Source organism: Musa acuminata, chromosome BXJ2-8, assembly GCF_036884655.1.
Source record: "Musa acuminata AAA Group cultivar baxijiao chromosome BXJ2-8, Cavendish_Baxijiao_AAA, whole genome shotgun sequence".
NCBI lineage: Eukaryota > Viridiplantae > Streptophyta > Magnoliopsida > Zingiberales > Musaceae > Musa > Musa acuminata.
Window position 1 is genome coordinate 1,416,171 of NC_088345.1, and position 26,742 is coordinate 1,442,912.

At 48.9% G+C, this 26,742-nt stretch overlaps 2 protein-coding genes, 1 long non-coding RNA gene and 1 pseudogene across 7 annotated transcripts; 2 read left to right on the top strand and 2 right to left on the bottom strand.

The window, feature by feature from the left end:
* Positions 1–236: 236 nt before the first annotated feature.
* On the top strand, positions 237–13,099 carry LOC135587007 (pyruvate kinase, cytosolic isozyme-like; annotated as a pseudogene).
* Positions 13,100–14,375: 1,276 nt separating this feature from the next.
* Positions 14,376–17,737, bottom strand: LOC135585570 (uncharacterized). 5 transcript variants are annotated; one of them, XM_065119495.1, is made up of 6 exons: positions 17,564–17,737; positions 17,315–17,404; positions 16,926–17,102; positions 15,647–15,745; positions 15,315–15,557; positions 14,376–15,001 (listed from the first exon to the last, which is right to left on the bottom strand). In XM_065119495.1, the coding sequence occupies exons 2-6, from the start codon at positions 17,381–17,383 to the stop codon at positions 14,543–14,545; spliced, it is 1,047 nt and encodes a 348-aa protein (XP_064975567.1). In that variant the 5' UTR covers positions 17,384–17,404; positions 17,564–17,737; the 3' UTR covers positions 14,376–14,542. The 5 variants fall into 5 exon arrangements, with proteins under 5 accessions (XP_064975567.1, XP_064975564.1, XP_064975566.1 ...); XM_065119492.1 differs by having other exon boundaries at positions 17,315–17,415; XM_065119494.1 differs by having other exon boundaries at positions 17,497–17,737.
* On the top strand, positions 14,916–16,640 carry LOC135618546 (uncharacterized). The gene is made up of 3 exons (XR_010489052.1): positions 14,916–15,055; positions 16,047–16,122; positions 16,218–16,640. It is a non-coding gene; the product is annotated as an uncharacterized LOC135618546 (long non-coding RNA).
* A 497-nt stretch (positions 17,738–18,234) lies between the features above and the next one.
* On the bottom strand, positions 18,235–25,767 carry LOC103994090 (mitochondrial import receptor subunit TOM40-1). Its single transcript, XM_009414377.3, has 11 exons — positions 25,443–25,767; positions 24,795–24,876; positions 24,624–24,723; positions 24,434–24,529; positions 24,290–24,340; positions 22,274–22,339; positions 21,104–21,205; positions 20,306–20,374; positions 20,151–20,234; positions 18,733–18,828; positions 18,235–18,515 (listed from the first exon to the last, which is right to left on the bottom strand). The coding sequence occupies exons 1-11, from the start codon at positions 25,609–25,611 to the stop codon at positions 18,459–18,461; spliced, it is 972 nt and encodes a 323-aa protein (XP_009412652.1). The 5' UTR covers positions 25,612–25,767; the 3' UTR covers positions 18,235–18,458.
* Between the last annotated feature and the right edge of the window lie 975 nt (positions 25,768–26,742).

Sequence of the window (26,742 nt, forward strand, 5' to 3'; positions counted from 1 at the left end):
CAAATGCGTACGGTGGAGAAGTTTCGCCACACGTTCGACTACCTGCGCTTTCTCTCGAGGCATAAACAAATGTGTAAGGTGACGTATCTTTGTGCTCTCCCGGCCGATGGGACCTCTCTACCAATCAGGGCGAACCACCAACGCTCTTATTTTCCTCCGCAGGAGAAGCATAACGCCGCCCCGCCTTTAAATTGCCAACGGAAGTTAACTCTTCATTTCGCTGCTACGCCGTCGGCTTCATTGGTGCTCGTCGACTCCTCAGACCCATCTTGCCGATCCGGTCTCTGATTCTTCTCCGGGAGGGTAGGACCTGTCGGAGCTTTATCGGGAATGGCGGAGGCGTCGAGGAGAAGACCGAAGACTAAGATCGTGTGCACCTTGGGCCCGGCTTCGAGGTCCGTGGAGATGATCGAGAGGTTTCTGATGGCGGGGATGAATGTGGCCAGGTTCAACTTCTCCCACGGTTCCCACGCTTACCATCAGGAAACCCTAGAAAACCTCCGCGCCGCGATGGACAAGACCGGAATCCTCTGCGCTGTCATGCTCGACACGAAGGTCTCTTGTCCTCGACCCTTTTTCTTCCGGCGCACTTCCTCGGACTGGTTTCTTTCCTATATCCATCTTCTCGTTTAAGAAATTTTGGATTCTTAAGATGGGTTTACGATGTTAAGATCTCACCTTCCGGTGATCTTTTACGGTGTCAGATGTCGTGGTTTTCAATCGGAAATTTGGCCTTTTAATTTATTTTTGGTTTTTGATGTTGATTTCGTCAGGTATATGTTTATTCGGTTTATCCACACTACCTTGCCATTTGCTATTGCAGAAATCTCAATAATCAATTCTATTATTTGATGAAGTTTAGGCATTGTGAGACCGTGTGAATTAATTTTGCTGGAATGTTGATATGCTTAGATCACAATGTGTGGTGATCTTTCCAGGCAATTATTTATTTTGAGGCCATGTCTGTATATCTATGATCTTTAAATTTTGAACGCCTAGAGGATGCTTCGTTGTTCCGTGTGTGATTTGACATCCCCTAACATTTGAAGAATCAAAGAGAAAACTCAGGTGTGATTTGGGATGCAAGAGGAGTACATGATGTGATATAGATAAGAAATTGACAGCAACAGAAAATAACAACTTCGGCAATTTAATATGAAAGAGTTTGTCAAACTGATACCGAACAGAAAAGTGCACTCTATAGATTAAACCTATACTTTTTGGGAATTTGTGTGGACATTAATTTCTTTTGTAATGTCATCAGGGACCCGTTAATGATCTGAAATCTTATTTGTTTACTGTGTTCAATCCTTGTGCAAATGTCATGGAATTCTTATCTTGACTCCCTTTTTTCTTTTATTGCTCACAGGGCCCTGAGATCCGGGCTGGGTTTTTGAAAGATAGGCAAACCTATCCATCTACAAAAGGGCCAAGAAATCACTGTCACTGCAGATTACAGCATAAAGGGTGATGAAAACATGATATCTGATACGGGCAAAAATGACGATGTGACACGACATGACAGCATCCCCCGAGCGACACACTACCCGAGGCTCTCCATACCCTGCAGCAGCTCGGCCTCCCACGCAACCCCAGTGGTAATGTCGTCACCAAAGGTACAGTCCTACCCTACAGACAGCTACGTCAGGTAACATCAAACCTCCTCTATAAATACCCCTGAGTCCTAAGCAAAGGGGAGGATCACACACTCAACACACGGAGGTTTTTCTTTCTCCTAAACCCCATCCACATCTTTCTCTCACTTGATCGTCGGAGGGGTCGGGTCGAGCACCCCGACTCGACCTTTGTGCAGGTAGGAAGCCTTCGGAGATCATCGCCTTCGGAGATCCAGCGGGCTCGAGGAGTGCCCCCACGGAGATCACCGCCTTCCGGACCTGAACCAAGCCGCGACGGCCCCGAGGCCACGGCTAAAAAAGTTACTTATCGTACCAGAATGACGCTAGAAAGAGGGCCCGAAATGACGGTACGTTAGCTTTCTCCTTGGTTGCTCCGCTGCAGCCGACCTGCACCAGCAGCAGCGACTTCTGGGGCTGGTCTCGCCCGCGTCGACCCCACGCGCGCGGCCAGCCCGAGCGTTTCGGCCCCACGTACGCGGCCAGACCGCGCGTCTCGACCCCTCGGCCACGCGCGCGGCTCGGGCCCACGTGCGCGGCCAGCCCGCGCGCGGCCAGCCCGAGCGCTTCTACCCCACGCGCGCGGCCAGACCGCGCGTCTCGACCCCTCGGCCACTCGCGCGGCTCGACCCCACGCTCGTGGCCAGACCGCACGTCTCGACCCCTCGGCCACACGCGCGGCTCGACCCCACGCGCGCGGCCAGCCGCCCGCATCGACCCCACACTCGTGGCCAGACCGTGCATCTCGGCCCCTCGGCCCCGCGCGCGCGCCTCTCTCGCGTTTGCCCCACGCGCGTGGCCAATCCGCCCGCGTCGGCACCACGCGCGCGGCTAGACCACGCGTCTCGGCCCCTCGGCCCCACGCACGCGGCCAGCCCGCGCGCCACGGCTCCTCGGCCCCACGCGCAGCAAGCAGCCTGATGCCTCGGCTGCTCCTCGGCCCCATGACAGCCCACTGCATCGACCCATCGGTCCCGTGCGTGGCCGCCTGCCTCAGCTGCTCGGCTGACGGTGCAGCCCGTTGCCTCGGCCCCTCGGCCTCATGCGTAGCCAATACGTTGCAGCTAGCACGCCCCCTTGGCCCCTCGGCCCCATGCGCAGCAAGCAGCCCGTTGCCTCGGCCCCTCGGCCTCATGCGCAGCCAACACGCTGCAGCCAGCCCGTTGTATCGACCCCTCGGTCCCATGCGTGGCCGCCCGCCTCAGCTGCTCGACTGACGAAGCAGCCCGCTGCCTCGGCTCCTCAGCCCCATGCGCAGCAAGCAGCCTGATGCCTCGGCTGCTCCTCGACCCCATGACGGTGCAGCCCGCTGCATCGACCCCTCGGTCCCGTGCATGGCCGCCCGCCTCAGCTACTCGGCTGACGGTGCAGCCCGCTGCCTCGGCCCCTCGGCCTCATGCGCAGCCAATACGCTGCAGCCAGCACGTTGCCTCGGCCCCTCGACCCCATGCGCAGCAAGCAGCCCGCTGCCTCGGCCCCTCGGCCTCATGCGCAGCCAACACGCTGCAGCCAGCACGTTGCCTCGGCCCCTCGGCCCCGTGCGCAGCAACACGCCGCAGCCAACACGCTGCAGCCAGCACGCTGCCTCGGCTCCTTGGCCCCGTGCGCAGCAACACGCCGCAGCCAACACGCTGCAGCCAGCACGTTGCCTCGGCTCCTCGGCCCCATGCGCAGCAAGCAGCCCGCTGCCTCGGCCCCTCGGCCTCATGCGCAGCCAACACGCTGCAGCCAGCACGTTACCTCGGCCACTCGGCCTCATGCGCAGCAAGCAACCCGCTGCCTCGGCTCCTCGGCCCCATGCGCAGCCAACACGCCGTAGCCAGCACGTTGCCTCGGCCCCTCGGCCTCATGCGCAGCCAACACGCTGCACGCTGCCTCGTCTCCTCGGCCCCATGCGCAGCAAGCAGCCCGCTGTCTCGGCCCCTCGGCCTCATGCGCAGCAAGCAGCGCGCTGCCTCGGCTCCTCGGCCTCGTACGCAGTCAGCACGCTGCCTCGGCCCCTCGGCATCATGCATAGCAAGCAGCGCGCTGCCTCGGCCCCTCGGCCCCGTGTGCAGCCAACACGTTGCCTCAGCCCCTCGGCCTCATGCGCAGCCCGCACGCTGCCTCGGCGCCTTCGCCCCATGCGCGGTCTATCCGCCTACACCGAGCACCTCGGCTAATCACTGTCGAGATCTACCTCGGCGCGGCCTGTCCGCCTCTATCGTGTACCTCGGTCGCATGGTGCCCGAGTCCACGTCCTCGCGTCCTGCCCGCCTGCGTCGTGCTACTCGGTCGCATGGCCCTTGCGACTATGCCTGCGCGGTCTACCAGCCTGCGTCGTGCTCCTCGGTCGCGTAATGCCCGAGACCACACCTGCGCCGCCAGCCGCCTACGTTGTGCTCCTTGGCTCCATGTTTCCAAGACAGACCAGCGCCGCCAACCCGCCTGCGTCGTGTCCCTCGACTCCATACCCCCCGAGACACGCATGCGCGGCCAGCCTGCCTGCGCCGAGCTACTCGGCCATATTCACTGTCGAGTCTGTCTTAGGGCGGCTTACCGACCAGGGTCTCGCCCCTCGGTCGCAGCTTGCCTGCGTCGAGCCTACCTCAGCGCGATCTGCCCGCCTGAGTAGCGCCCGCAGCCTACCTGTGCCGAGCTCCTCGGCCAATCACTATCGAGATCTACCTCGGCGCGGCCTGTCCGCCTCAATCGTGTACCTCGGTCGCATGGTGCCCGAGTCCACGTCCTCGCGTCCTGCCCGCCTGCGTCGTGCTACTCGGTCGCATGGCCCTTGCGACCACGCCTGCGCGGTCTGCCCGCCTGCGTCGTGCTCCTCGGTTGCGTAATGCCCGAGACCACACCTGCGCCGCCAGCCGCTTGCGCCGTGCTCCTTGGCTCCATGTTCCCGAGACAGACCAGCGCCGCCAGCCCGCCTGCGTCGTGTCCCTCACCTCCTTACCCCCCGAGACATGCATGCGCGGCCATCCTGCCTGCGCCGAGCTACTCGGCCATATTCACGGCCGAGTCTGTCTCAGGGCGGCTTACCGACCAGGGTCTTGCCCCTCGGTCGCAGCTTGCCTGCGCCGAGCCTACCTCAGCGCGGTCTGCCCGCCTGAGTAGCGCCCGCAGCCTGCCTGCGCCGAGCTCCTCAGCCATATTCACTGCCGAGTCCATCTCAGGGCGGCTTACCGACTAGGGTCTCGCCCCTCGGTCGCAGCTTGCCTGCGCCGAGCCTACCTCAGCGCGGTCTGCCCACCTGAGCAGCGCCCGCAGCCTGCCTGCGCCGAGCTCCTCGGCCATATTCATTGCTGAGTCCATCTCAGGGCGGCTTACACACCAGGGTCTCGACCCTCGGTCGCAGCCTGCCTGTGCCGAACCTACCTCAACGCGGCCTGCACGCCTGAGCGGTTTCCCTCGGTCGTAGCCTGCTCGCACCAAGCACCTCGGCCAATCTCTGTCGAGACCCACCTCGGCACGGCCTGACCGACTATCGTGTTTCCTCGGCCGCGTGGTGCCCGAGGCCGCGTCCTCGCGTCCTGCCCGCCTGATTGTGCTACTCGGTCGCATGACCCTCGCGACCACGCCTGCGCGGTCACCCCGCCTGCGTCGTGCTCCTTGGCTCCATGTTCCCGAGACAGACCAGTGCCGCCAGTACGCCCGCGTCGTGCCCCTCGGCTCCATAAACCCCGAGACACGTCTGCACGGCCAGCCTGCCCGCGCCGAACTCCACAGCCCTATCCACCTGATCCACGCCTCTCGGCCGCGGCTTGCCTGCGCCGAACGCCTCGGCTTCATGCTTGCTAAGCCCACCACCTCGGTCGCAGCCTGCCTGCACCGAGCACCTCGGCAATTCTCTGCCGAAATCCCACATCAGCGCAGCCTGTCCGCCTGAGCGGTGTCCCTCGGTCGCAGCCTGCCTGCATCGAGCACCTCGGCCAATCTCTGCCGAGACCCACCTCGGCACGGCCCGCCCGCCTGTCGTGTTCCTCGGCCGCGTGGTGCCCGAGGCCACGTCCTCGCGTCCTGCCCGCCTGATCGTGCTACTCGGCAACATGATGACCGAGATCACACCTGCGCGGCCTGCCCGCCTGCGTCGTGCTCCTCGCTTCCATCATCCCCGAGACACACCTGCGCGACCAGACCGCTTGCGTCGTGCTCCGTGGCTCCATGTTCCCGAGACAGACCAGCGCCTCCAGTACGCCTGCGTCGTGCTCCTCGGCAACTCTCTGCTGAAATCCCACCTCAGCGCGGCCTGCCCGCCTGAGCGATGTACCGCGGTTGTAGCCTGCCTGCACCGAGCACCTCGGCAACTCTCTGTCGAAATCCCACCTCAGCGCGGCCTGCCCGCCTGAGCGGTGTCCCTCGGTCGCAGCCTGCCTGCACCGAGCACCTCGGCCAATCTCTGCCGAGACCCACCTCGGCGCGGCCCGACCGTCTGTCGTGTTCCTCGGCCGCGTGGTGCCCGAGGCCACGTCCTCGCGTCCTGCCCGCCTGATCGTGCTACTCGGCCGCATGGCCCTCGCGACCACGCCTGCGCGCTCTACTCGCCTGCGTCGTGCTCCTCGGCAACATGATGACCGAGATCACACCTGCGCGGCCTGCCCGCCTGCGTCGTGCTCCTCGCTTCCATCATCCCCGAGACACACCTGCGCGACCAGACCGCCTGCGTCGTGCTCCGTGGCTCCATGTTCCCGAGACAGACCAGCGCCTCCAGTACGCCTGCGTCGTGCCCCTCGGTTCTATAAACCCCGAGACTCGCCTGTGCGGCTAGCTTGCCCGCGCCGAACTTCTCGGCCATATCCACTACCTTGCCCACCTGGGTTACGTCCCTCGGCCGCAGCCTGCTTGGCCGAGTGCCTCGGCTCCATGCTTGCCGAGGCCACCACCTTGATCGCGTAATGCCCGAGGCCGCCACCTCGGTCGCATAATGCCCGAGGCCTCCTCGATCGCTTAATGCTCGAGGACACCCCCTTTGGCTCCGTACCACCTGAGACCACACCTGCGCGGTCACCCCGCCTGCGTTGTGCTCCTCGGCCCTCGGCTCTACGCCATCCCGAGACCACACCTGCGCGGTCACCCCGCCTGTGTTGTGCTCTTCGGCCCTCGGCTTTACGCCACCCGGGACACACCTGCGCGGTCACCCCGCCTGCGTTGTGCTCCTCGGTCCTCGGCTCTACGCCATCCCGAGACCACACCTGCGCGGTCACCTCGCCTGCGTTGTGCTCCTCGGCCCTCGGCTCTACGCCATCCCGGGACCACACCTGCGCGGTCACCCCGCCTGCGTTGTGCTCTTCGGCCCTCGGCTTTACGCCACCCGGGACACACCTGCGCGGCCAGTCCGCCTGCGTCGTGCTCCTCGGCCCTCGGCTTCCTGATTGAGTTGCGCACCTCGGCCCCATGTTGCACGAGACGCGTCCGCGCGGCTAGCCCGCCAACGTCATACGCCTCGGATATGCATGACCAGCCCACCTGAGGTAAGAAGCCATGCATCGGACCCTGCATGCAAGAACCGACGCATAGCTCTTTTTGGGGGGGGGGGGCATATGATACGGGCAAAAATGGCGATGTGACACGCCATGACAGCATCCCCCGAGCGACACACTACCCGAGGCTCTCCATACCCTGCAGCAGCTCGGCCTCCCACGCAACCCCAGTGGTAATGTCAGACGCCACCAAAGGTACAGTCCTGCCCTGCAGACAACTACGTCAGGTAACATCAAACCTCCTCTATAAATACCCCTGAGTCCTAAGCAAAGGGGAGGATCACACACTCAACACACGGAGGTTTTTCCTCCTCCTAAACCCCCTCCACATCTTTCTCTCACTTGATCGTCGGAGGGGTCGGGTCGAGCACCCCGACCCGACCTTTGTGCAGGTAGGAAGCCTTCGGAGATCACTGCCTTCGGAGATCCAGCGGGCTCGAGGAGCGCCCCCACGGAGATCACCGCCTTCCGGACTCGAACCAAGCCGCGACGGCCCCGAGGCCACGGCTAAAAAAGTTACTTACCGTAACAATATCAATGAGCTATAAAAAGCTAGCAGAGGATTTGAAGCCAAACAGTGCCATTTTATGTGCTGACGGGACTATTACACTTACGGTGCTTACTTGCGACAAGAAGTCAGGACTGGTTCGTTTACGCTGCGAGAATTATGCACTCCTTGGTGAGAGGAAAAATGTCAATCTTCCCGGCGTTATCATCGATCTTCCAACTCTAACAGAGAAGGACAAGGAGGATATCCTGAAATGGGGCATCCCAAACAAAATTGTCATGATTGCCCTGTCCTTTTGATGAGGATAGTAATTATGATAAGACTCGGTTGACGTCAGATGACGTCTCATGCATCGATCGACGTGACAACACCTGATCAATGTAGATCGAAACGTCGATCGAGGCATATTAAACACCCTGTTCAAGTTTCGTTCTTCACATCACGCCAACCCAAGCGTCAGACGCTATCAGCCTGTCCTCTGCAAGTAGGCAGTTCAGGAAGTAGAAAGCTTCCCTATAAATATCTTCTCGTTCATCAGAAAGAGGGAAAGACACAAAAACACTTCTTTGTGCAGGTGCGAAGCCGAAAGTCTCCATCGGACGTGCAAGCGAGGAGTTCCTTCCCGGTGGAGACGGCTACATCGTCTCGATCGGACCACCGCACCCGACCACCCCAGTAGGCTCGAGGAACACCCCAGGTAGATCCCCGTCGTGCGGACCCAACCGAGTCGCGTCAGTCCCGAGGCTACGACTCAAAGTTGTTTCCCACAACAGATTGACGCTAGAAGGAGGGCTCGGAATGTCGGGTGATCACTCGAGCGGCTCAGATGAGTCCACGGTTGAGAGGTCACACCCGATCGAAGTCTCGGGGGAACATCCCTCGCACGGAGACAATCGTGATGAACACCCCGCCACGACCTCCGAACGATATTGGCGAATATTCAACGACCAGGGCTTGTCGTCGCCCAACGGTGCCCCAACCGACTCGACGCCCGTGTCACCCGAGGCCTTTCAGGACCTCGCCCGTCAAGTCCGAGCTCTAATGGAAATGGTGCAAACCATTATCTCGCTCGTTTCTCATCCGGTGCATCCGCCCGCGATCGAACCACTGCGACAACGCAAGGCGCCCGTTCGGGCCCACATAACACTACCGGAGCCCCCCACTTCGCCTCGGGTCCGACTGGCCCCACTCGGGGATCCAGTGATGGCAAACCCGAGCGGTCGCTCGGAACCCGAGGCACTCTCTTCGGATTCCCTGCGTGCTCAGTTGCGCTTCGTCAGCCAGCGACTCGACGAGGTGCAGAAAGAGGTTCGCGGGTCCAAGGGAGAGCTCGGGGAGGACGCACACCAAGGGTCTCCCTTCACGCCTGAGATACGGGATTTGACAGTCTCCCCGGACTTCCAGTTCCCCTCTCTGGATGCTTACGATGGCTCCACCGACCCAGCGGACCACGTAGCCGCTTTTCGCGCTCAAATGACGCTATACGGAACCTCTGATGCCCTGATGTGCATAGCGTTTCCTACCACTCTGAGATGCTCGGTCCACACGTGGTATGGCGGCTTGAAGACCGGAACGATTGCTTCCTTCGACCAGCTCACCAATGACTTCGAGCTCCACTTCGTAGCCTATGCACGGTCCAAGCCCTCCGGGCACTGCTCATCAGACTCAAACAAAGGCGTTTATAATGGGCCTGCGACCTTCCAGATTCTTCTGGTCCCTCGTGGAGCGACCTCTCACCACGATGCCAAAGATGCTCTAGCGGGCTAACCGGGGGTACATCGCAGCGGAGGCCTGGGCGGCCGTGAGGAGAAGGGACGACTTCCGACCGCGGGCTCCATAAGAGAGGTCAAGCACCCGCGGTGGCTACCCGATTTAGTCCTCATGAAAAGAAATCTAAGCCCTGTCTTAGTCTCTACCGAGCGAAGGTTCAGTATCTGTCTGACCCCCTCTCGGCTCGCGGTTGGCCCCGGCTTAAACCCTTCTGAATCTACACGGCTCGATCGTAGACTACCCGAGTCTACCTCAGCGCGGCCTGCCCGCCTGAGCCGTGTCCTTGTCGAGTCCACCTCAGAGCGGCCTGTACGCCTGAGTCGTGTCCCTCTGCCTTTGTCATATCCCTCGGTCGTAGACTGTCGAGCCCCTCTTAGGGCGGCCTCTCGGCCCGAGCCACGTCCCTCGGCCATAGACTGCCCGAGTCCACCTCAGCGCGGCCTGCCCGCCTGAGTCGTGATCCTCGGCCTTTGCCATATCCCTCGGTCGTAGACTGCCCGAGTCCACCTAAGCGCGGCTTGCCCGCCTGAGTCGTGTCCCTCGGCCTTTGCCATATCCCTCGGTCGTAGACTGCCGGAGTCCACCTCAGCGCAGCTTGCTCGCCTGAGTCGTGTCCCTCGGTCGTAGACTGCCGAGTCCACCTCAGGGTGGCCTGCTCGCTTGAGTCGTGTCCCTCGACCTTCGCCATATCCCTCGGTCGTCGACTATCGAGCCCCCCTTAGGGCGACCTGCCGCCCGAGCCAAACACCTCGGCCATGTTGCCCGAGACCATGCCTGCGCGACCTATCCGCCTGCGTCGTGCTCCTCGGTCGCGTGATGCCCGAGACTACACCTGCGCAGCCTGCCCGCCTGCGTCGTGCTACTCGGTCGCCATGTTGCCCGAGACCACACCTGCGCGGCCTGCTCGCCTGCGTCGTGCTCCTCGGTCGCATGATGCCCGAGACCACACCTGCGGGGCCTGCCCGCCTGCGTCGTGCTCCTCGGCCCCATGCTCCCCGAGACACACCTGCGTGGTCAGCCCGCCTGCGTCGTGCTTCTCGGCTCAATGCTCCCCGAGACACACCTGCGCGTCCAGCTCGCCTGCGTCGTGCTCCTCGGCTCCATGCTCCCCGAGATCACACCTGCGCGGTCAGCCCGCCTGCGTCGTGTTTCTCGGCTCCATGCTTCTCGAGATCACACTTGCGCGGTTAGCCCGCCTACATCGTGCTCCTTGGCTCCTCGGCTCCATTTTCCCCAAGACACCTGCGCGATCAGCTCGCTTGCGTCGTGCTCCTCGGCTCCATGCTCCCCGAGATCACACCTGTGCGGTCAGCCCGCCTGCGTCGTGTTCCTCGGCTCTATGCTTTCCGAGATCACACCTACGCGGTCAGCCCGCCTGCGTCGTGCTCCTCGGCTCAATGCTTCCCGAGATACGCCTGCGCGGCCAGCTCGTTTGCGTCGTGCTCCTCGGCTCCATGCTCCCCGAGACACGCCTACGCGGCCAGCCCGCCTTCGTCGTGCTCCTCGGCTCCATGCTTCCCGAGACACACCTATACGGCCAGCCCGCCTTCGTCGTGTTCCTCGGCTCCATCCTTCTCGAAACACGCCTGCGCGGCATGCCTGCTTGCGTCGTGCTCATCGGCTCCATGCTCCACGAGACACGCCTGCGCGGTCAGCCCGCTATTGTCGTGCTCCTCGGCTCCATGCTCCTCGAGACATGCCTGCGAGGTCAGCCCGCCTTCGTCGTGCTCCTCGGCTCCATGCTTCCCCTCGAGACACGCCTGCGCGGCCAGCCCGCCTTCGTCGTGCTCCTCGACTCTATCATTTCCGAAACACGCCTGCGCGGCCTACCCGCCTGCGTCGTGCTACTCGGCTCCATGCTCCCCGAGACACGCCTGCGCGGCTAGCTCACCTGCGTCGTTCTCCTCGGCTCTATGCTCCCCGAGACACGCCTGCGCGACTAGCTCGCCTGCGCGGCTAGCTCGCCTGCATCGTGCTCCTCGGCTCCATGCTCCACGAGACACACCTACGCGGCTAGTCCGCCTGCGTCGTGCTCCTCGGCTCCATGCTTCCCGAGACACACCTGCGCGGTCAGCCCGCCTGCGTCGTGCTCCTCGGTTCTATGCTCCTCGAGACCGCGCCTGCGCGGCCAGCCCATCTGAAAGTTGAAGCCATGCCTCGGACTCCCGTTACAACGATCGACGCATAGCTTCTTTCCGGGGGGAATATGATGAGGATAGTAATTATGATAAGATTCGGCTGACGTCAGATGACGTCTCACGCCTCGATCAACGAGATAGCACCTCGTCAATGCAAACCGAAACGTCGATCGAGGCACATTAAACACCCTGCTCAAGCTTCGTTCTTCACGCCATGCCAACCCAAGCGTCAGACGCTACCAGCCTGCCCCCTGCAAGCGGCCAGCTCAGGAAGCAGTAAGCTTCCCTATAAATATCCTCTCGTTCATCAGAGAGAGGGAAAGACACAAAACACTTCTTCATCTGAAACCCCCTCCACTCTCATCTGACTTGATCGTTGGAGGGGTCGGGCCGAGGTGCTCGGCCCGACCTTTGTGCAGGTACGAAGCTGAATGTCCTCGTCGGACGCGCAGGCGAGGAGTTCCTGCCCGGAGGAGACGGCTACACCGTCCCGATCGGACCACCGCACCCGACCACCCCAGCGGGCTCGAGGAACGCCCCAAGGAGATCCCCGTCGTCCGGACCCGAACCGAGCCGTGTCGACCCCGAGGCCACGGCTCAAAACTGTTTCCCACAACACCTTTGTATGCAAAGGTTCTGATCTTGTGGAGGTCAGAAAGGTTCTTGGAAAATGTGCCAAGTCAATCGTGCTGATGTCCAAGGTCTGTTGATGTGCCTAAATTGACCTGTTTTTGTAGAGACCAAAGTCTTATTCACTATAATTATTTGCAGGTTAAGAGTCAAGAAGGGGTAGCCAACTTTGATGATATTCTTGCAAATTCAGATGCTTTCATGGTGGCATGGGGAGATTTAGGAATGGAAATTCCCATTGAGAAGATATTTTATGCCCAAAAGGTGATGATTTTCAAGTGCAATATGAAAGGAAAACCTGTTGTAACCGCAACTCAGATGTTGGAATCGATGATTAAATCTCCTCGGCCCACTCGAGCAGAAGCAACTGATGTTGCTAATGCAGTTCTTGATGGCACCGACTGTGTGATGCTTAGTGGTGAAACAGCTGCAGGTGCTTACCCGGAGCTAGCAGTTCAGACAATGGCTCAGATATGCCTGGAAGCAGAGTCTTATTCGGACTATGGAGCTGTCTTTAAAGGAATCCTGGCAACAGCACCGGTTCCTATGAGCCCGATAGAGAGCCTTGCATCATCAGCTGTTCGAACTGCCAACTCTGCCAAGGCATCTCTCATCTTGGTCCTGACGAGAGGGGGAAGCACCGCAAAACTAGTGGCAAAGTACAGGCCAGCGATGCCAATATTGTCAGTAGTGGTACCAGAATTGAAGACAGATTCCTTTGATTGGTTCTGCAGCGACGAGGCTCCTGCAAGGTACAGCCTTATATTTAGAGGATTGATTCCAGTTTTAAGCTGTGCGACAGCAAAGTCCTCAGACACCGAGTCCACCGACGAAGCCATTGAATTTGCTATTCAGCATACAAATGCAGCTGGCCTATGCAAACCTGGAGAATCGGTTGTGGCACTGCATTGAGTTGGAGTTGCATCTGTAATCAAGATCCTGACAGTTCAATGATCAAAGGCAACAATTTTATTGTACCACCTAAGACCTCTTCTGGAGGCATTTTTGCTAATTAGTACCCAAGTCTCTATTTCAACTTTATGGACTTTGTCTTTAATATGTTATCTCACTAAAGTACAGGTTATTTTTCAGGAAAGTGATTATAGGAATTTTGTTGTTTGGGTTGGGATTCATGGAGTCTTCAGGAGGATGGAGTTTTTGAGTATTTTGTTTTGGAAGAGCTTCTCTCTTTTGTCTTGCATCTTCTACTGTGAACAGTTGAAGTTGGTATAATGCAGCCATATACTGGTGAAGTATGCGCTTTATTCAAATTTCTGTCACAACTTAATGATATCTGCTGTGATACATGTGGTTGTCAGAAAGCTTTCCCTCTACCCTCTCATGCTCATCTGCTTTTGCCACATCTGTCTTGTCTTCTCTTTTGTTGCAACAAGTTTCCACTCTTGTGTATAGCTTGAAAATAAAGACAAATCTAGGGTTTGAGTATCATTAATCACATCAAATGACTGCTACCTTAAATTCATTCTGTTTGGTCTTATTAAATTATGTCTGCAATTTATCTCCATTCTGCATCTAAGTGTGCCTTGATATTGATCTGATTTCAGATACTTGTCTCTCCAGGATCCTGAAACTTGAAGAGAAAGATCAATCGAGCCACAGGCCCACAGGCAGCAATGACAAAAGTAAGGTACACTTCTGCGCCTACATCACCTTTGTGATCTGAGATTTTCCATCACCATTCTTGTACAATTCTTCCATGCAAATGATTCTGAACACGATTCCAAGGTTCAGATTTGGCATTGCCTATTGAATGAAACCTCAATCTATCCCTTTGCTTCAACATACAGTTATACTCTTTCACCCTTTTTGACAAGACCTTCTTGAGTTAATAAAAAAAGCTGATTTATCATACATTGTTTTACTTACCGTCTAGAAAGATATGGGTACATCCCCAGATGTTCTTCTGTGATCATATTTCCTGGGTGCGTGATTCTCCAGTTTAGCAGCTCAGACTGCTGTCAGGTGACAGAATACACATGAAGTGATTACTTCCAAGCAATAAGATTCCCAAACTTCTTATTGGGGGTCCCTGGCATTGTTGCAGAGAAATTCTACATTAGGGTTAAAGATCTTCTGCAAATTGTTTGTGACTTGTCACAAAGAAGCATGTGTTACTGTATTACCATATGGCTTGTTCTCTATGTCAACAAAATCCTGTCTGAAGGCCATAGCAGGGTGAAAAAAAAGCATAATTTGATACTAGAAAACATAATTCAGGGTATAAAATTGATACCCATCCATTTGTCAGCCCAATTTTAGGCAAATTCTCATTAGTATCTAGTTATCTGCCATCCTCAAGAATAGCTGTTACATTTTCATTGCGTGCATAGACTACTACATGTGCTTCATAACCTCATGACATAGGTTTTGCATCAACTAGGCCGACTCCCTCATTTTAACCGGCTCAGGTTGAACATCTAATTTAGCAGATCCACTGTCATAATTTTGATTCAGTTTCTCTTTATTTTCTTTTGAGTTTTTGGTATGAACTGACTTTGTGGATTCTGGATCACTTGAGGAAGATGAATCTGATGAGCCTTGTGATAGAGCTTCAGATGTAGATGGCTCTGGTTGCTGGAGAATAGACGCAAGGGATGGATCTTGGGAGAGTACGGAACCAGCTGAGTTTATGATAGCAGACATTTTCTTATCATCCTCTTTCATTTGTTCACCATACTTGTTGAAATCAAATCCAACTTGATTATGTCCCCCAAATGCAGATTCCAGACTATTTATGTCAAAAATGTCTGTCATAATCTTCTGGCTGTCGGTGTCATCAGAGTAAACAAATTTTACCTTCTTGTATGTCTTCTGGTCCAGAAAAGGCTTCACCACCTACAAAATCCAAAACCAATGAGATGAAGCATTGTGCCTCACATTAAGCTGAAGGTATATATAGCTCTCTCAGACTCTCTGTTCAATCTGGTAGTTAATTCTTTTATCCAGTTGCTTATCTACATGATTTAAGATGATGTGCATGGCATAAACAAGTGACTGTTTATATGCATATCAACATATTCCTGATTTTGAAGACCAATTCTTTGGCATTTGTTATGTGAAATTTTTGTCCGAGTCCTTCAAAATTGATAATACTTGTTGCTGGCATTACATAACAACAATATCGAATTGACAGAAAATTAGATGGCACCTTCCAGAAGGACTCAAAGATCCTCGGGGGGTTATAGAGGATTGCTAGAGCCAGTCTTTCAGGGTAATAATCCTGCAAAACGTGAGCTGTTTCACGGGTCACCTTGATCGTTATACTTGCCATGGTCCAACCCTGAAAATCTATAAGCCAAACCATCTGTTCTTGATCTGCTTCCAAGTTTAGAATTGCATTCTCCATGCAGTATACCAGGTATCTGATCTGCCCCTTGGTTGAGCTTGTATTCTGATCAAGTTGAGAAGGCAGAATAGTCACCGATCAAAACCACTGTTAGCACTAAATGCCTTAGAAACAGCATGTTTTGTGCGTCGAACCTGAAATCCAGGTCTCAGAATGAGAACAGTTCTTCCATACTTGTCAAGGTAGTTAGCTCTGTAGATTTTTCCGGTCTCAGCTTCATGGGAAACATCTTCCTGTATGATAAAGATAAGAAAGTGAACAAGGATCTGACCTTAGTACAATAATATGGACATGAGAAACTTGTATTTGATTAGTTATTATAATCTTTCCGGACTCTTATGGTTTAGCAAAACTTCAAATAGCATTATAATGACTTGATAACCCAGTTTTGCTTGCACTTCTCGTTCCTGTATAAGCCTTCATATTCTGCAAGGTTAGGTATATATTTGGAGCAACATTATTCAGTAGATATAGAATTCCTTTCAAAACCTTATTTGATCACAAGAGTTTCGTCCTCGTTTATTTATTTAGCAGAATGTTGTTCTTGACTCGAGACATTGTACAGAAGTCGCAGCAGTAAATAACAATGCATGCCCAGCTTCGAAGACCGGTATCATAGATAACAACACATTTTAATCCTACTGCTTGTGAAGTTATGATAGATTGTGATGGTTCTTCTCACTCATACACTGAATTCTTTTGCAGGTACCGGTTTACCTAATCAGGAATCAACTAAATAGAGTGATGGCGGTGACAGATGTGCCCAGTGCAATGCCGGCCCTCTCGAAAACAAATTGAAAGGCAATGTATGATGATGTTAGCCTAATCCGCACTAGCTACGGAAACATCGGACTCAATGGAGTGGATGAACTTGTACATGGTAAGCATCCGGTTATGATCGGCTCGCATCGGACTCGATGGAGCGGATGAACTTGTAAATGGTCAACATCTGGTTATGATCGGACTCAATGGAGTGGATGAGATGAACTTGTACATGGTAAGCATTGGGTTATGATCGTCTCACATCGGACTCTCGGACTCAATGGAGCGGGTGAACTTGTAAATGGTCAACATCTGGTTATGATCGGACTCAACGGAGTGGATGAGATGAACTTGTGTACATGATCCTCTCACATCGGACTCTCGACTCAATGGAGTGGATGAACTTGTAAAATGGTTATGCTTGGACTCGATGAAGGAGATGAACTTGGTATCTTGTGTCCACCATTGAGAGACAATTTTAGGTTGGTGGCCAATGAGGTCAAAGTATTGTCGAATTTAGTCATATTAATATGATATGGGGGGTGTCAAAACTATGTACTGATTGATTCCACATTCTGAAAGCTAATGGTAATTTCTTGTTGTTGGGGAAAAGGAAAAGGAAACAAAGAAAAAGATGGTGGAAGTGCACACCCAACGAATGGATTCGGGTTTATATTCCAATCTCCACTTCAGTGTCTCCTTGAGCATTTTAGTTGCCTTGTCAGCATCCCAATTTCTCGCACGGAGATACCTCAGTATCGAACCATCCCAACACAAGTTTGGCAGCTTATCTGTCAATGGACCCAACGCGCGACGGACTTCGTTTATCTGAACATAAGGAAATCGAAATTATAAATAAATAGATAGATAGATAGATAATAACTTTAAAATCTTTGAATATAATAACAGTGAATAAGTAAGAATGTAAATTAATAGATTACGTCTCATCAAAAGGTATTATGAGAGGAATTGGGAGACATATATATTAGATCGAAATTGAAGTGAATCTGCTGAGTGAGTAGATACAGTATGATGATGACCTTTGCTTGCTGTTCTTCATGTGACAAGGATTTCTCGGCACCGCTAGATTTGGACCTTCTCGAGTACATCCTCCCGGCATAAAACAGGATCTGCAACTCAACTAAATGATGAGGAGAAACAGTGAGATTTTTCTGAAGCGAATTCCGAAGAATTTGCATCACTACAGCCCATGCGAGACGACCTGTAAGAAATCAAGGAGCAGCAGCAGCAAAAGATCGCCAAGAAAGAGACTGAATATAAATAATTACCACTTGAGTTGTTCTGGTCTCTCCTCACCCTCCCTATAAAGCCAGGAGGTTGAATCTACACCGACAACAAGAAAATGTGGTGTGGTGTGGTGTGGTGGAAGAAGAAGAAGAAGAATTGGAAGACTGGGTGGGTGGATAAAGTGCTGTGAGAGAGAGAGAGAGTCCGCATGCGTGTTTGACCGGCTGGTGGCCATAATTTCCCGGAAATCATATGCTTTATGGAAGGCATTAATTTACATGAAACTTGGTGGACATTTCTTTCCCACGCCAACGACTTGGGTAATAGTATTACCGGACTTTGTCTCACGATTATGTCTGATAGCAAGAACATTAAAACCCAAATTTAATTAGTATTCACTATTATCGATCATAATTAACCTGAGTTTTCATGACGGATGTACGGGAGCTTATATCAATATCTTTTTATTTCGGGTATCGCTACGCCACTCGATATAATAATTACCGACTCCAATACCTAAAAATATTAAACTTCTTTTCAGGCTCATAAAAACATCTTTGGAGATCTTAACAGTTGATAGGATTGATAGAAGAAAAAACTCGAGCCATAAACCACAAGCAACAGGTGATCTTTTGATCGTTATCGATATGAACGGGTTATAGATCGATCTTGTTTCATTGGTGATAAAGAAGCACAGTAATGAAAGAACACATTTCCAAATGGCTACCAAAACCTTTTTTCTCTGTTCAAATCCAACTCATGGGAATACAAAAAAAGATGTTCTTTTTTCTTTCCAATAGCATTCAAGCACATATGAGCTTGGCAGCCCACCAATGGAGGATTCATGGACCATTCATTGTCGGGCAAGGCACCCAGGAACTGTGGTCGCCATAAAACCAGTTATTTCAGATTCCCAAGGAATTGAACAAGAAAATTCTACTCTCCTACGGTCAGTCCAAATCCAAATTTGTAATCCTTCTTTCGGTGATCAACCTGCAGTGAAGCAATCACAAAAAAATATATATATATCAAGAGAGATGGATCATGATGTTGAATGTGTATGCACTTCTATCAATTATTTACGCGAAGATCACAAGATCCAACTTTTAATAACATGTATTTCCTATCTCATGATCATGATTAGAAATCGGGACGATGACTAAAAGTTTTAAGGATTTTAGAAACCATCAAATACACATGTTCTACACACCTCTGCGGAAAGAATAAAATTCACACCCATGTTCAATCGCTCCTCCAGAAAAGCAGCAACCACACCATTGGAGTCGAGCTTTCCCCTCAAGCGACACTGCAAAGAAAAAGAGTCCCCACATCCCATGAGTTAGATATCCAAATATTTACAGATTAATAGTAATCATAAAAGTCATAATCCACTCACAATCTTGTATATAAGAGACTCATAACATCTTGATTATACAACAAAAGAAAAGAGGTCATTGCAATTCATATGCTTTTGGAGAAGCAACATCAGCAAAATACTCTTTCAGCAAGAAACTATTATATTGATATTAGACGGCACTATGAATTGTAGTTCTTGCAGTACATGTACTCGTAACAAATCCAAGTTGTCAAATATCATATCTGACTGTGATAATGGAGTTAGGCTAATAATCAAGAGATAGTCTTGGCTCCTACAGAAGCTGCAGCAATGAACTTCCAACAGGACATGTTTCTCTAGGTGCCTCTGCAATAGCTCAGACAACAGATTTGGAATAGAATTCATTTTTGAATTATCCAAACTGCTTCAAAGTTTTTGTTTGTGAAATTAGCATGCTGTCATATAAAAAACATAAAACATCTGAGAATGCTTCAGTCTCTACTTTGTAAAATCCAAGTCACACACATATTAAAAACAAAAGAGAGAATGATAAAATGTATCCTTATAAATCATAGCTGAAGCTATATATAGCTACGTACTATGTATGCATGCATTAGACATTTGCATTTAACAATTCTCAATTATGTTATGCATGTGCATATGGTAGTCCAAAAGGGCATAGCTTAAAGAACCTGAGCCAAGCTTGGAGACTATGCATATAATGTCATAAAACCATCAAAATGTCATAGCATCTAAGTCAATTAAGAAACCTAATCAACATCTACAAGGTTATGACATGCAACTAAAAGCAACATTACTAAAAGATACTTCACACAAAGTTTCAGTGATAATTTTGTGCAATTTAAAAGTAAAAAGTCCGGAATTCATAACAAAAGTTCTATTGACAACCTTTATTTCCTATTTGGTTTTCCCTCCTTTTTTGGTTGTTCACAATAGAAACCATAGAAATGATTGAATTTACAATAAAATACATGGGAATGCATTATTTTTTGGGTTACAGATTGGATCATTGAAGTAAAAACTGAATCAGCAGAAATCAGCATGATGCACATAATCCTATTCCATGACTTGCAAAGCCATAATGTGTAAGAATGTCTTCTCTTAGTATGCAGATCTTATATAACCTTACCAAGACACTGAAGCCTGCCCTCAGATCTTAGATAAAAATAAAACTATAAAGAACATAAACTAAAGGGAGGCAAAAATCATTAAAGGAAATGGTTTCATTGACTAATTAAAAACAGCATTTTCATAGCAAAATCGGAATTTACCTGTCGAAGAATGTAATCATAACCAAAACTTGAAGTAGCATCTTGTGTCAAATGATTGTACATGAAATCAGATGCAAGAGAGACCTGCAAGAAGTGGTAAAGTTTATGACAGCAAATACAAAGATAAACTTTCCTGTAACTTGTAGATCCCTAACCTTCTCAGATACTTTCTGAACATAGCTAAGTGCAACAATTCCAGTGCTTGCAACTTGCCCTGTTACAACCTGCATAAATTATTTATTACATTGTCAACAAATCACCCAACATAAGCAAATCCATAAATTTTTAAATGAAGAGCGTCTTGTCATATAACTTTCAAATAAATTTTGACAAAGCAAGAATGAAAAATATAAAAAAAAAATTGATGCAGAACGCACAGGCTGAAGCAGTACTGGGGCCAGTGGTGCCATGACCCTCACTGGCTTTTGGAAAATAATAGGGCCAAAATTTTACCCCAGAAGGAAAAGAATAACAGACATAGGAAGGAAAAAAACTGAGGTAATAGGATTCTAGAATCCTAACTTTATGTGCCCCTTTCTGCCAAGAAAAAAATTGAAATGAAGGAAAAAAGAAACAAGGATATTAGAATTTTCAGATTTTTCTAATTTTCTTGTTATCTAAATTCTGTGCAATTCAACCCTATTAGGATTGCCTTAGGTCACAGTCACCATTAGCAGCATCATGGCCAAATCTCATACATATCTTCCAAAAGAATTTTGATTTAATTAAGCAGACATTCAAAAAGATAAGAATTCCAAATCAGTGGGTATATGTGAACAATGACATCAGTGAAGTTATCAACAGAGATCCTAGTCATCAAATTACAACTATGATTGAATTAAATCCTCAATGTTGGCACAAGAAATGTTCAGAAAGCTGGTACACATAAAAGTGACAAAAGGGTAATATGGGCCTAAGCAACCTCTTTTTTGGGGTTTGGGAGAGGGACTTACTATTTTATCAGTGTTGTACCGAGCAGCAAAACCAATACCAGACTTCCTCTGATGACCAAGCCAAAAGATTTCAGTACCCAAGGATAAATGTGGTGAAATACTCTGCATTAAAAATAGAAAAAGCTTAGGTCAGAATGCCAAATAACTGGAAGTATGCCACACGATGAGAAGTAACAATTCTATCTTATTATCAGTTTGGCAACATTCCAACTGAAGCCTTACAATCCTCTGAGCTTGAATTGTTGCAACTTATTAAAAAAAACGACAAATGTCTCATGTAAGTAGAATGCTGAATATGAGAGTCAATTTATAGGTTAGAGCACCTACTCTAAACAATCCCAAGAAATCATTTGCTCATCAGAAAAGTGGAATAACCTCCAGATCCATTGAAATGTTTAGAAATTTGATATCTTGGTGATGAAGATGATTTATATCTCTTCAGCATGTAAAGTGTAGTCACACTTTCCTAAATCATGATAAGCAAAAAAGGCGATCAAACAAAACTACATAAGCTTAGAGGTTGCTAATGTTTCACTGGCCTTTCAATGACACTTCCAATGGAAAACAAGTGCAATAACACATAAGCTTAGAGATATCAAACAGAATTCTTTATACTACCTTTTCTTAACATTATCTTTTCTTTTGTATATAAACATTGAATCAGGATTTTGGCACAGGTAATGTTGTTACTTCCAGCATTACATGGGATAATCACGAATTGTCATGTTACCAAGTGCTGTCTAAGAATAATCATGCTCATCATGCATGAAAGAACAACTCTTAACCAAGTATAACTAAAGATGTACCATAGGCTACTGCCTGAGACATGCATGAAGCTGCAAGAAAGTCTATCATGATACTTGAGAGAAACTCTATTATATTACTTGAGAGAGGACTATCTTACACCAATAAGTTAAGATGCTCACCAAAAATGCAAATCACTATTAAATCCAAAAAAAATATTGACGTGGGGAAATCATGATCAAGTCTTCTGCGCACCAGTTTCCCCTTTTCTTAAGTCATTGAGCAACTCCATTTATTATGGAATCATACGGACAATCTTATGATACTTTAGGTGAGGGGTCTCCTCAACAAATTATGGTGCTTAATTCATTATTAAACCCATCAAAATAAGTCCAAAAAGATCCACAAACCACACAATGTACTTACTTGGATATAGTTGGCACCATAGAAGGCATTATTTCCTATTTGAAACTGAGTTCTGTAATCTGTTCCCTGTACATGCAGTAAGCATTCTGCATTAGACGTTAAAAAGAAAAAAAAGAAAGGTTGGCCATGAACATTGTGAAAATGACAATGGTAGGTAGCAGTCTCCGTCTACTTACACAACATAAGGTTGATTTCTTCCCTTTTTTAATATAGTTGAAGATATGGCATATACTGGCTTGATAGAGCATGTGAGGTCTATGTACCATACTAATGGTCAACTAGCAAACAAGCACAGGCATGGTACTTAATATTTCAAATTGGTTTCATGACTTGTTAAAGACTTAATCTGTACTATTTCATGAACCTTGTGACAAACTACTTAAGTGTGATAATAAAAATAACCAGTCATCAAGCATCAAACCAAAAAAAAATATTATCCGGCAAATTTAGCTGTAAGAAACAAGCCATATGAATAAGGGCCATGTTTTTACCTTATGAACATCTGCCATAAAATGATAAGACTAGCACTAAAGGATGTTGCGCAAGTATACAATACAGATTTTATGTTTCTCCATCATCTACAGATGCAAATGCAAATTTACAGCTTCCTTAAAGTAAAAGTACCCATGTATAATTCATCAATTCCATAAAAGATCTCTATATAGTAACATTTGAAGCTACTAGTTACTGCTGTTAAGACTGGATGGACTATGATTAGATTGATGGATATTTAATGGACAGCTAGCATGAGTACATTCAGTTCAGATGTACCATACCAACTGTTGCATTATAAGATTGTAGACAAAGTTTGGTAGTCTTCATAATGAGGCTTCTCAAAAGCAATAAAGACCAAGACAAATCATGCAAGTGAGACCATGCATCTTTTCATCTCATTCAACACTTTACAATGTAATATTAAATCTGTGGGCCATGTACTACTAGCATAAAGCTTAGTCATGGAATTGAACCTTTATCACAATCAAATAACAGATATGAAGTTGGATATTTAAGAAAAGATCCAAACAAAGTCCTCATATATAATTGAGTCTGTACTGATCATATACTAGACTATATAGTACTTTATTTGAAGCTTCATTAAAATTTGTAAATTACATAGGCTGTATGAATGATATAGTAGCCTTTGAGACAAAGGACATGCATATTAAAAAAAAAATCCAGAAAGCAGAGTCAGCTATCACTTTCAAGTTTCACTAGTATCGCATGACAGATTATTCAGACCTTCGCATCGTATTTACCTAAGATAAGTTGAAATCAGTATAAAATTTCAAGTTATTATATTACCAAGACAAGTAGATCAAGAAACTAAGTTTAACAAAAATAATTTAGTTAAGTTGCAGATGCGGCAGATCAAGTAATTTTTTGTTTGTTGCTCATATTAACATTGCAAATAACTGATAAGAACATTTACTTGAGACATGAATAAAAAACATATCCAAAGAGTACTTCCGAATTGCCTGGGTGACTTCATATATTTCTAAATATCTGTGATCTAACTGACACTTCAGTATATATATCTTGACATCTGGTCAACTCCCAGTCCCCACCCCTTCGCCAAAAAGAAAAGACTAGGCAAACTAATTTAAAGCCTTTTTTTTTGGAAAACCCAGCTGATCATGCACTTCCATTGAGTTCCAGCATCCCTGCTCACACCTTCCCACCCTCTCTATTGGAATGAATGTAACCATTTATCTGCACATTTTTGGCCTACTTGTGAGTGCCAGTGTGAGATTATGACAAAATCTGCACTCTCAACTCTCAAGATATGTCTAGTGTGCCTACTAGTGGTCCAATTGATGGTCAGCACATGTGTGGCACGAGACACTCTAAGTCATGTTATGCATTTCACAGGGGTCTAAGAATTAAAGGAATATACTGCTCCAAATATTAATGGCCTATTAGCAAATAATTAGCTTTAACCATTACATCTGTGTAATATCAAGAACTTTTCATCAAATTGCTAAATACACCAGAATAAGAGATTTTGGAAAGACTAACCTTGTAATCAAAGTTAAACATTCCTTGGGAGAAATGCGGCTCATTTGTGAGCTGTCAATACACATCAGAAATAGTAAATGATCATTGAGGATGCCAATAAAGGAAAAATTGGTACTTCTCCAAGTGAACAAAATTACCAAGCACCTGAGCATTTATCTTCAAAGTGAGATTATCAGTCAGATCACATTTTACTCGTGCATTTAGTCTTCCATCAGTCAGTACCCTTCCAACAAGCATCAACTACAATATTGCAACATAACCATCCATTAAAAAACACAATTTTACGGAAAGGCGCTGCAGGAAAGAAATTAAAAAAAAAAACAAAAATACAAACCTTTGGATCAAGAAAGTTGGCACCAAATTCATAATGTGCAGTAGGAACTTTGAATGTGTCAGAAGACTGTGATGGAACCTCCATGGATCCCATGAAAATGCTGTAGGAAAGTATTCAAATTAAAAATTATAAAGGTTATACCAAAAAGTCAACAAATATTAGTTAAACTACCTGTGGCTGAGTGAAAATCTCTGATTTAGCCCTTTTGTGAAGTCAAACTTCAATCCCTCAAAAAGCTCTGGCTTCAAGGACACTGTAGGAAGCAATGCAAGAAGATATTTAGAACGTAATCTGCAAAAGACCTCATCTAACTTACCCGTTGTTTTCACATTCTTTTAGACTATTAGAATTAGTTTCTTCTGCACTCAGTGGGTCAAAAACTCCCATCCTCTTTAAAGAAAATTCACGCGTGCTTGTCAAAGTCTATTTTGAGTGTTTTTGTAAAAAGAAAAACCCTCTAGATGGAGACATAGGTCAGTATACAATTCCTCCTTATACAACAAAAATGGTAATCATAGACACAGGTCAAGTATCCAAAGCGTGCGATCATCGATAATATGGTGACATCAGGGAATATTTCAACCATCTCACAATAGGGCACAAGTAAGCTACAATGTTTACCTGTCAGCTTAAGATACTAATATCATTCTTAGTATTACCAAGCCAAAATTAGATCGCGACAATTACGACCATAAGACACATCTTTTGTACGTTGGAGTTGATCTTTTAGCAAATTAAGTAAAAGAAGAAGTAAGAATAGTTCTAAGCAAAAGGGAAATAAATCAACGAAAAATCGAACGCGATCGTCTGGAGACTCACTCAATGCCTCTCGCTGGATCTCCTCGAAGGGAACGGGGCAGGGGAGATTCAGCCAGTCGACATTCTTCGGTTCCGCCTTCTCATCCTGCTTCGGAGGCAGCGCCACCGCGAGGCCGACGGCGGTAGGGGGCGGGGGAGGGGCGGCGGCGTGGCTCACGGAGGACCCCATCAGGGAGAAAGCGGCGGAGAGCGCTCAAATTCGGGTCGAAGCCGACCCCCTTTCGCTTCCCCTCTACGCGTGCGGGAGCGGGAGAGAGAGAGAGAGAGGGAGAGGGGGGGAAGGGTTTTCTTTCCGCTCCCTGTGTGCGTCACGGCTCTCGAACTTGTAGCGCGGTCGCATACGTATAAACGTACGGCGTATAAATAAGTCCAAGCTCTCGGATCATAGTTGCACTGGTCTCTCATCTCGATCGTTCGTTCCTCCTCCATCCTACCACATCTCCATCGTCCATTCACATGACCTTCACGAAGTTAAAAGAGGGTCAACTAAGAGGGTCAACTAGGATCCAAACTCGTCTTCCTCAAGAAGTGGTTCGATAAGCACTCCAGTTCAGTGATCTGAATGAATCCATCCATCGTCTGTACTCTATTTGCATTCGATTCTCACGAGCACCGAGGAAATGGGATCGTGCTGCTGCAGACACTGCAAATCTCACAATATAGCCAAACCATATCACTTCCTCGTCTCTGCGTTTCTGAAATCAGCAGCTTGTGTATCCTCGACCTGTTCCATTGCAGATGCAGTTTCTGTCACCGTCGAGCTCTCGGTCCATCACCATGCAGTTTAGCTATTCTCATCCAGTAGAAATGGCCAAAGAGATCGACTTGAACCTTCAAGCCACATTTCACCAACTTCCCTCCCTCTCCTCCAGTTCACTTATTTAGTACATGCATCCATGAGATACAGGAGGATTCTGAATAACTAAAGGAAAAAGGAAGAAGAAAAGGACAGAGAAGCAGATGGGGTATGTTTCCTTGCGCTCCTGAATACAAAGAATCAACAGCCATCAATGCCAGTTTCTGGTTCAGCTGCAGGTTCCAATTCATGGTGAGTGGCCATGGAAACTTTTTCCTTCTTCACAAGAAAAAAAAAAGTAGGATGTATAAATGTATAGATTTCTATACATTAATACATGATCTTCCCATGTATTCACAAATTATTATTCTCTTCCTAATAACCCCACACATCCATAATAGCAAAGTATCGGAAACATTTATACAGGAGGATTCTGAATAAACCACAGCAGCAATCAACTACTGGACTATCTTGCTAAACCACAGATCATGTATTTGTTTCTTC

Bases quoted from the DNA above. Each gene is read 5' to 3' on its own strand.
- LOC135585570 (XM_065119491.1), bottom strand. From the start codon at position 17,473: ATGCAAATTCTTCGGAATTCGCTTCAGAAAAATCTCACTGTTTCTCCT. The intron at 17,103-17,314 runs GTCATCATCATA...CCTTATGTTCAG, and splicing joins ATGAAGAACAGCAAGCAAAG to ATAAACGAAGTCCGTCGCGC. The intron at 15,558-15,646 runs GTTCGACGCACA...CAACTTGATCAG, and splicing joins TTCTGAGACCTGGATTTCAG to AATACAAGCTCAACCAAGGG.
- LOC103994090 (XM_009414377.3), bottom strand. From the start codon at position 25,611: ATGGGGTCCTCCGTGAGCCACGCCGCCGCCCCTCCCCCGCCCCCTACC. The intron at 21,206-22,273 runs GTAAGTACATTG...TTTTTAATGCAG, and splicing joins ATGGTGCCAACTATATCCAA to AGTATTTCACCACATTTATC. The intron at 20,375-21,103 runs GTAAGTCCCTCT...TAATTTATGCAG, and splicing joins GGTACAACACTGATAAAATA to GTTGTAACAGGGCAAGTTGC.